This window comes from Arachis duranensis, chromosome 5, assembly GCF_000817695.3.
Source record: "Arachis duranensis cultivar V14167 chromosome 5, aradu.V14167.gnm2.J7QH, whole genome shotgun sequence".
In the NCBI taxonomy this organism is placed as follows: Eukaryota; Viridiplantae; Streptophyta; class Magnoliopsida; order Fabales; family Fabaceae; genus Arachis; species Arachis duranensis.
The window spans coordinates 94,938,500-94,948,980 of record NC_029776.3 but is presented as its reverse complement, the minus strand read 5'-3'; the positions used below and the strand labels follow the sequence as shown (position 1 = coordinate 94,948,980).

General features: G+C 33.9%; 1 protein-coding gene across 1 annotated transcript; it reads left to right on the top strand.

Moving 5' to 3' along the window:
- The first annotated feature begins 1,045 nt into the window (after positions 1-1,045).
- LOC107490606 (probable inactive receptor kinase At5g58300) lies at positions 1,046-3,655 on the top strand. The gene is made up of 2 exons (XM_016111389.3): positions 1,046-2,437; positions 2,784-3,655. The coding sequence occupies exons 1-2, from the start codon at positions 1,087-1,089 to the stop codon at positions 3,413-3,415; spliced, it is 1,983 nt and encodes a 660-aa protein (XP_015966875.1). The 5' UTR covers positions 1,046-1,086; the 3' UTR covers positions 3,416-3,655.
- Positions 3,656-10,481: the final 6,826 nt, after the last annotated feature.

Below are 10,481 nucleotides of genomic sequence, written 5' to 3'. Positions count from 1 at the left end.
AAAAAAAAAAAAAAAACTGGTTTAGGATCTCAAGTTATCTGGGCAGAAAGGTGTTTTGTTTTTTTCAATTTTTCTTCTGATTAAAAATGAAAAAAGATTTGGTGAACTGCTTTGACTGTTGTTGGTGTTTTAATTTCCTTCCTAATCCACAAAATGTGGTATGTTTTTGAAGAAGAAAACTTGCATTTTAATTCATCCATTAATTCTATATTCAAATGCAGAAATTCACGACCTTTCCTTTTTCATCTTGAGATTAAAGCAATCTTACAGTAGTTGATGGTTGGCATGAAACGATTTGTTTCTGAGGATAAACTCTAGATATGTTAGTTCAAGCTATCAAAACTAGTCAAAATTTCATTTAGTTTAGTTTTAAGAAAACTATAACTACTCAATGATCTTATACCTACCCATATGACTTAGTTTTACAGTGGAACTCACTCTATTATTATATTAATACATAGAAAGTTATGAATCAGTACATAGCATGTTTGCTTAACTGCTTTTTACTCTTAGTCTTTGTACTTTCTCACCTATGAACTACCAAAAGTAATTGTTTCAACCTTAATTTGATTCGTGTACTTGAGGATGTGGTTGTAATTATCTGATCTGGTTAAAATGTTTCAAACTCTGACTTTTCCCCTTAATTGTTCAGAAGACTTTCTCACCTATAAGCTGCTAAGCATGTTTCTAATTTCACACTGAGCTGGTACTTCGAAACTATGCTTATGGCTGTAGTATGATAAAATTTCTGAAGATGATTGTTTTTAATTTTAATATGTATTTAAAATATCCTCTTAGAATATTATTTTCCTTTAGGCTGTAAATCTAGAGCTTTATTCTTTTTTTTTTCAGTCACAGAAAGTTTGTTCTTCCATTATAATTAAGCAACAATTCATCGGTGGTTTACAATTGCCTATGTGTTTCTTACTTGAATCGGATGCTACGTTTACTTAATTGGAATTGTTCTGTGATTATGTTCTAGAGTTTTTGTTTAGTCTACATTATAGCTTCTTTATGTTGTGCTTATTCTCACTTTATCATTTTTTACTTTGATTTGTGTCATGCTAAATCAGGAAACTATGAAGGATGGAAGAGGTTTCTTTGAATTCAATTGTCAACATTTTATATCTTTCAGCAAGAAAACTATCCATGAAGTTCTATTTACCTCTACTGCATCCTTTATTTTTAAGCATTGTTATTCTTTCTCCTCTGGTCTTTGCTGACTTAAGTTCCGATAAGCAAGCCCTTCTTGATTTTGCTGCGGCTATCCCCCACCGTCGCAACCTTCAATGGAATTCATCTACCAAAGTTTGTACATCTTGGGTAGGTGTCACTTGCAATTCGAATGGCACCCGTGTTGTTTCTCTCCGGCTCCCTGGAATTGGACTAGTTGGCACCATCCCGGCTGACACGCTCGGCAAGCTTGATGCTCTTAGAAATCTCAGCCTTCGTTCAAACCTACTCTTTGGAAGCCTACCTGCCGATATTACTTCTCTTCCATTACTCCAAAACCTCTACCTTCAGCATAATAACCTTTCCGGTAATATACCTACCTCATTGCCTCCCCAACTCAATGTACTTGATTTGTCTTACAATTCTTTCTCCGGTGGTATTCCAAAGACACTACAGAATTCAACACAGCTAACAAGATTGAGCCTACAGAACAATTCCCTATCCGGAGAGATACCGAATCTTAATGTTGCTAAGCTCAGGCATTTGAATTTAAGCTACAACCACTTGAATGGCTCTATCCCTCCTGTTCTTAAGAACTTCCCGAATTCTTCCTTTGAAGGGAACTCTCACTTATGTGGATTGCCTCTAAAGCCATGCTCTGTAGCTCCCCCAAGACCTCCGTCAGCTTCACCTCCATCGTCGCCTCTTGTAAGAAAAAGCTCCAAACATAAACTGAGTAAGGCAGCTATAATCGCAATCGCTGTTGGTGGATGCGTGCTTTTGTTGTTGTTAGTTCTTGTCATTGTTCTTTGCTGTTGTTTGAAGAAAAAAGATGATGGAAATGAAAGGCCTAGTAGTGTAAGTAAAGGGAAGGGTCCTAGCGTCGGAGGGAGGAGCGAGAAGCCAAAGGAAGAGTTTGGAAGTGGGGTACAAGAACCTGAGAAGAACAAACTGGTTTTCTTTGAGGGAAGTTCCTATAACTTTGATCTCGAGGATCTGTTGAGGGCTTCGGCTGAAGTTTTGGGGAAGGGTAGTTATGGTACTGCATATAAGGCTGTGTTGGAGGAGTCGACAACTGTCGTGGTTAAACGGTTGAAAGAAGTTGTGGTGAGCAAAAAGGACTTCGAACAGCAGATGGAGATCATAGGAAGAGTCGGACAGCATCCGAATGTGTTGCCACTTCGCGCATATTATTATTCAAAGGACGAGAAGCTTTTGGTTTATGACTATGTCCCAGGTGGCAATTTATCAACACTTTTGCACGGTAAGCATTTCTTCTAAGGTTTATAATACATTATTCTTTTAATTGCTTTAATACATTGAGACTCTCTATAATGTTGTTTCTGTTCATTTCAATATATGTAACCTGTTTTTTGGAGAAGACTAATACATAAAATGCATTTGTACTAATTTTAGTCCAAACAATAGAATTTGTGCTGCATTGTTAGTTCTGCATGGCATGTGCAGATGTCAGTTGCACCCTTTTTTCACAATCATCCTATAGATTGTATGCTATGTATATGTGTATTGCATGTTCCCACTCTTTTTGTATTATTTGAATCAGCTAAATCATTCACTTCCCTTAATTTGAATCTGAATTTTGATGACAGGTAATAGATCAAGTGGAAGAACTCCATTAGATTGGGACTCAAGATTAAAACTCTCACTTGGAATTGCCAAAGGAATTGCTCACATACATTCTGTTGGTGGTCCGAAATTCACTCATGGAAATGTCAAAGCCTCGAATGTGCTCATCAGCCAAGAGAATGATGGGAGCATTTCTGATTTCGGCCTGACGCCACTCATGAATGTTCCCACAGCTCCCACTAGAGCTGCAGGCTACCGTGCGCCGGAAGTCATTGAAACCAGGAAGCACACTCATAAATCGGATGTGTACAGTTTCGGTGTCCTCCTTCTTGAAATGCTTACTGGGAAAGCTCCGCCAATGTCTCCAGGACGTGATGATATGGTTGATCTCCCAAGGTGGGTCCAATCGGTCGTTAGGGAGGAGTGGACGGCCGAGGTTTTTGATGTGGAGCTAATGAGGTATCAAAACATTGAAGAAGAAATGGTGCAAATGTTGCAAATTGGCATGGCATGCGTGGCGAAGGTTCCGGATATGAGACCTACCATGGAGGAGGTAGTGAGGATGATAGAAGAGATCCGGCTATCTGACTCCGAGAACCGGCCGTCTTCCGAAGAGAATAAATCCAAGGACTCAAATGTTCAAACTACTCCATGATTATTAAATCTGATTGATTTACTTTTGCTTTGTTTTCCTTACAAACCAAATTGATTTCTAGAACTTTCTTATCCAGGAAGCAAACATAAAATGGTATATAAGAGTGGCCTTCAATATTTGTCATGGATGAAATTCCTTGAGTTTATTTGAGTAGCTTTTACTTTCTTGAATTCTTGTGTATTATTAACATTGTGATTCAATTGATGATGTTCATTCAAGAACAATTTAACCCCCTCTTAATTGTATATTACATCCTTGATCTTGATTCCAGGGATGAGTAATGATAATAAAATATAATAATAATATATAATACCATCCCTTAAGGAAAGGCATATGGAACTTCGGAACAGAGCTTATTAAGTGCAATGAAGCATAGACAGGGACACGGATACTAGTCACAATTCAAACATGTAAATATTGTTGGGTTTTTCTCTCCTTTGTGAGGCTCAAGCCCAACATTTTAGGGGTGTATTCTTTCACCCTAGTGTCACAACCCTAATTTAGTTTTTTGAGGTTTTTTGAGAGAGAGAGAATAGCCACCAAGTGAGAGAGAAGATGGAAAAAAAAACAGAATTTCTGTTTTTGCCCAAAGCAGTAAATTTCAAATGGCAGTTTCTCAGTTGTTCACCGTTGGATCAGCTTGAAATTTAAACTGCATATTTTTATCATCTTGTTCTTCATTCTGATTGGTGGAGATGTGAATTGAAGATTTGCGGTGATTCTTTCACCGTTGGATCGACGTGAAATTTGGACTGTAGATTCTTCACATCTTGTTCTTCATTCTGAACGGTGGAGATTTTAATTGGAGGTCTGCAGAGGGAGAAATTGGCTTCGACATCAGCTCTGTTTTTTTGGGTATATTTGATCTTCTTGCTTCTTATTTGTGAGCTTTGGTGCTTTGATGTTTTGGCTGGTTATATGCACATTTTTGTGCTTTGTTTGAGACTCTCTTGTACCTCATTTGATTATAGTGGAGCTATTTCATTGGTCTGGACGACCCGTGGTTTTTACCTCTCACGTTGAGGGGGTTTTCCACGTTAAAATCTCGGTGTGTTCTTGTTATTGCTTTACTTGCTATATTTGCTTGTTATAGTTGCTACCATATTGTGTTGTGAGTGCTTCCATATTGTTCTTGTGTTGGACATTGTTGTCGTTTCCGCTGCTAGGCTCTTTCAGTTAGATGGATAGTTTCATCATCTTCGTTGCTAGTTGTTTAAATGACAAACCTTTTCCTAAGGTTGTCTGGTCTTCGTCGTTGATATTTTATTTAATCAGTGTATACATTAAATGAAGGCGACCTCACTTTTGTTGGTCTTGAACTAGAACTTCCTTCTATTTCTTTCGATTGTATACTTTGGTGCATATCTTTAGAAACTCACAAATATCTTTTTCAAATCTTACAAATTGCTCGATTTTGAGCATTTTGAAAACTTGGACTAACAGTGAAATAATATTTACATCTTGTCAATATCTATTGGAAAACTTGTATATCAGGTGCATCCTTGACCGAATGTCATTGAAAGTCCATACAAAATATTAGAAACTCAATTTTAACCAAATTGACCCAACTTCTATATATAGAATATTGTATTGTAAATATGTAAAAATAAAATAGTAGAATTAATAAAAGCTCCAACTAAATCATTGCTACTAAAAGTTGTCTGCTCTATAGTTTCTATGATTTCACCATTGTGTGAATAGGAACCAAATATCTTTTGGTTATTTTTTTCTCTCATATAAAATAGTTAAAACTGAATAGAAGTCTGAATTTGAAAACTTTTTTGCATTTGCAAACATTTAATCGGCTATTTTTTTGTGAAAGTAAAAGTAGTGATATATTTTAATATTGAAATTTTTTGTGTTTTTTAAAATTGTGAAAAGTTCAAAAATCGGAGGGTCCGATTTTTGTACTTTAAATTTTTAAAATTTTTTTAACACAAATCGGATGATCCAATTTTTATACTTCTCACAAATTAAACAGTCTGATTTTTGTATCTTTACAAATCTGACGGTCCAATTTGTGTATTTCTAAAAATCGGACGGTCTAATTTCTGTATTTCGAATAAATCGAACGGTTTCACATTTGAGAATAATATTCCAATAATCTACATTTAAAAAAAAAACACCATTTCCATTCCAATATCAAAAGTAAAAAGTTCAAACATTTGTGGCTCATTTGTCCTTAATTTATGCGCATAACACTTTATAGAAATTGAAATAGAGCACACTATTCAACCCACATTAAAATAAGAGAAAGTCTAGGGATCAGCACTTTTGTTGAAATCTGGCCAACACTTAACTATCAAAGAAAAAATTATTAATCCTACACCATTAGATCTTATCTCACACCATTAAAAATATTGATGATGGCTAATTGATGGCTAAACATCACAATTTCTGCAGGCCCCTAGCACTCCTCTTAAAATAATAATTAGAGTAATACTGGGTGAATATATAAATACTTTTACAACTAAATGCTCTAAAATATTACTGCTTGTGTTTAATTAAATAACAGAAACCATGAAAAATTTTATAAAATCAAACACAATTTTTTATAATGAATACAAAATTTTTAAAAAATACTAAACTTTTGGAAAAAAAAATTTTTATATAAAAACACAAATTTTTTATATTTTTTTGTTTCTTCTTCTACTAAAAAAATAACGTTAAACAATTAAAAAAATGTAACAATTTTTTGGAAAAATAAAAAATATAAAATTTTTTGGTTAAACACAAAAATTATATATATTTTTTCTATTTTTCATCTTTTTTTTATTTATGCTTCTTTTTATTTTTATTTTTCACTCTCAAAAAAAGAAATAAGAAGAACAAGAAATTATAAAAGGAAGAGAAAAAAAAAAAGAAAAACAGGAGGAAATCTAAAGAAGAAAAAGAAGATGGCTTATTTTTTAAATATATCTTTCTTTTTTTTGGTCAGATGAGTTGGATAATTTCAATGTGAGCATTATAACATTACAAATTTATAAGAATTCACACACACATGTAAATGAATTGTCATTACACTAAGACTTGAATCACTTTTTTTTTTTTCTATTTTTTGGGTCAAATTAAGGGCTAGGAACATCCAGCCCAAACATAATTGAAAAAAAGGAGAAAAAATTTAAAATTACTGACTCAAGATAATAAAACTTTCTCCTAACCTCTTTTCTACTAAATCATTCTCCGTTATACACCTAACTTAGCTCCACTAACTCATCTTCGAAGAACAGTACCTCTACGACCATCTTTGATATCAGTGACTATATCGAGCACCGTCGGAATATGGTAGCTGTGATTAGGAGTGAAAATAGGTCTAGTCGAGTGAAATTTTGATTTTGACGAGCCTAGTTCATGTTATAAATAGATGACTCAAACTTTAATTTATTATTTTTTATAGGCTTTTTTTAGGTGTAAGTCTGACTGTTTAAAGCCCAACAAATACATGAGGCTATTTGAAAAATGTTTCGTAAACTAGAATTCAAAATAATAAATTTTAAAAATCCAAATTGACATTAAATGCATTCTAAAATTTATAATTCATAATTTATAAAAAAATAATTCATTTATATATCAATCCTTAGTCACGCATCATAATCATACTTATAATCCATAAATTTTTCTTTGAAAAAAAAATTACAATTTTAACTAGTCTTAACTATCGATTCGTTTTAGTTTTATTTTGTGTTTAATATGAATAAATAGTTGAAATTCTAAATTAAAAACATCTTATTTTTATAAAAAGATAAGTTGAAGAGCAGATCCAACGAGCTTCATAAACTTTTTTTAAAACCTATCAGTTGACATTTTTAAATAATAAACTTTATAAAAAGGTCAACCTAGTTATGCCCGACTTTTTGTCTTAAGAATGCTAGTTTTAAAAATGATTGATTGCCTATTTAATAAAACAAGTTGAGTTGAATCGAGCCTAAAATGACCCGGGTCACGAACTCTCATCTGGTAGCCTGGCCCACTTCCACCCCTAGTTATGATACCAACGCCGGCGGTAGGACGACAGTGGTGCAATATGCTCTCTAAGATGTCTCTTCTTGTCAGAATCATATCTCTGTTTGGTCTCCTATTTCTTGTTGCAGGTTCTGACTATCGGTAGTCTTTGTCTACCTGCCATTTATGCGAAATTGATTGGGTTTAATGCAACGTTGGTTGAGTTTGGCGCGACCTCTAGGTTGGATACAACAGTGGGTGCGACATCAGACCACCTTTTCTAGGTTCTTTTAAAACACATAGTTAGAAGTTTGGTTAAACAATGGCCTTTTTTGTCAAGGGCTGAACAATGGCTTATTTATCATTATAACTCGTTTTTATTTTCACAGTATCCCCAATCCGACAATCCTAGAACTAATTCGTCATGGGTCTTAGTTCTACTTAAGAGTTCGTCGCTGGCGAATAAGTTGCTACATACATAAAGCGAAATTCAAATTTCTCACATTTATTTAAGTGGACTAATAAACTACCTAATAAACAAACTTAAGTATTTTTTTTTTGTCATAGACCCTAACACATTGACACACCCTTTCCTCTCTAAGGTTTCATATAATCACTTCCTAGTCGTAGCTAGGATTTAAACTTTAATGCACTCTCTAATAAAATATACATAAATATCACTAGACCAAGTCTTGTATTGCTGCAACCGAAGCTTGTTCAACATAATTCGTTAGTGGAGATTGCGTATAAAACTTCTTTGTATAATACTATTTTTTTGATGTGAAGCTATGGCATATTTCATAACAAGAAGAGTAAGCCAAAAAAATTAAAAAAGAAATTACACCATTGTATCTCAATTATAGCACACATCTCATTCTAACCCAAATTGAATGTAAAAAAAAAGAAAAAGAAAAACATTAGATATTCAAATCTCTTTTCGCCAAATTTTAATCTGATCCTATAAAGTAGAAACATTCTAACCCAAAATTAAATAAAAAAAAAAGTTTCTACAATTTTTTTTCTAATCAAATCTTTATTAGATAACTATAAATGTGTTCTGTCAAAAAGAATTCCATATTTCATATACATAATTCTCATAAATTATAGAGATAATTTTTTCCAAGATCAACAATAAAGAATTTGGCAATTGTTAGCTCAAAAAATGTATTATTTGGTCTATTATTACATTTTTATTTTTTTTATTTGTTTTTCTTTTATTATTTATTACAAGGGAGTCGTTCGATTGAAGGACCTTTAGGAGGAATGAAACTTAGGTGTCACTTGAGATAAAATTTATTAGTTTTTTTTCTGCATTAAAGATTGAGACTGAAATATTTTTGGATAGAGAGACTAATTTTTTTTTTGAAAGAAGAAACAAGTTTAACACACTCGGTGGATTATACAAGACAGAAAAATAAACACAAAACAACTGCTATGTTATCTTCGGCATAGTCATCAACAACATGAATTAGTTTTCACACCATTCCTTGGAGCAACAAAATGATCTAGCAACGCAATCTCCCACAACTGTTGCCTTATTCTGAAAAATAAATTCATTTCTACACAACTAGATATTCCATATAACTGAGAAGAATCCCACTAACCATGTTTTACGCTCGTCTTTTGTCATAGGCATCATCATCCAACTCTCAAAGTATTTTTTTATGGGCTCTGGGATGCTCCAAACACGACCCACATGAGTAATCTATGCGCACCATACCTGCCAAGTATACTCACACGTAACAAACAAATGTTGTATAGATAAATAGATTCAACTTCCTTGTTACACATAACACAAACATTATCATTATAATCAATAACGCTGAATCTACTCAAACAATCATTTGTATTAACTCGACCTACTAGTACAAACCACGTAAATAACTCAACTCGAGGTGGTACTAGTTCTTTGCATATTTCATTTGTGAACTTGTAGCTAAGGATATCATCCGTCAAAGTCTATTCCTGCAAAACCTACATAAATGAGTTAGTAGTATAAATGTCTTTCTTGTCAAATTTTTACACCACTCTATCTTGTACACTTACTATCAATCTCACAGCTTGCAATATATCAAGCAGTTGATTCAAACTGTCAGTCTCCTATTGGTGGAGTTTCCTCCTCCATTGGAAGTTTCACACCCACTCTATCCCATCTCAAAATCCACAATCCCCAATTATGAATTTTTTGTTCTTTGAAATCAAGAAGATCCTCGTTAAGGAGTCTTTTAGCTTTTCTAACTGTAACCATGTATTCTCCAAAAATCTGGTTGATCTATCATCTCCTACTTCCATAGCAAGTCCATCAATAATCTTTTATCTAACATTTTGCTCTTTTATTTGTAGGCGACATATATCTCTTTGCAAGTCCCCTTTTGCTAGTAAAGCTTGAGTAGACAATAACTAGCCAGGGTTTAGATTATTGCATGAGCACACAACCTTCTTTTATAGTGGACAATCTTCCTTTGAAAATATCCACCGCACCTTAAAAAAAAGGCGGTGTTACAAACCATCGCATTTCTCACACCTAACCCTCCTAATTTCTCCGGTGCCTGTATCATCTCCTACTTTACAAGAGTCAGCCCAGGTAGTCCATTATCCTTCCCCCAAAAGAACCTCTGTTTCAATGAAATTAGTTTTTGCCACCGCAACTGGCATTTTATACAAACTCATATAGTAAATAGGTAGACTATTGATAACTGACTTGATGAGGATCAACTTCCCTGCTTTATTGAGAACCTTTGCTTTCCACAAACTAGGTTTCTCCTTTAACTTATCTATTACCGGCTTCCATGTTTTTACCAGTCTTGGGTTTGCTCCTAGATTAATACTCAAATACTTCACCCGTAGAGTTGTCGCCTGGCACCCTAATAATCCGCACATCCAACCCACCCACTCCTGACTGCAATATTTACTGGTATCAAGCTGGACTTCTCAAAGATAATGCTCAATTCAGGTATCACTTCAAAACACCTTAATAGTCTCTTGTAATTTCTCATTGTTTCTTCCTCCGGTAGATAGAACAATATAGTGTCATCAACAAATTAGAGATGTAATAACTCTATATTATTCCTACCGACTAAAAGAAGAGATATTCTCCTATTTCTTACTACCTCCCCAATCATCC

Bases quoted from the DNA above. Each gene is read 5' to 3' on its own strand.
- LOC107490606 (XM_016111389.3), top strand. From the start codon at position 1,087: ATGGAAGAGGTTTCTTTGAATTCAATTGTCAACATTTTATATCTTTCA. The intron at 2,438-2,783 runs GTAAGCATTTCT...TTTTGATGACAG, and splicing joins TTTATCAACACTTTTGCACG to GTAATAGATCAAGTGGAAGA.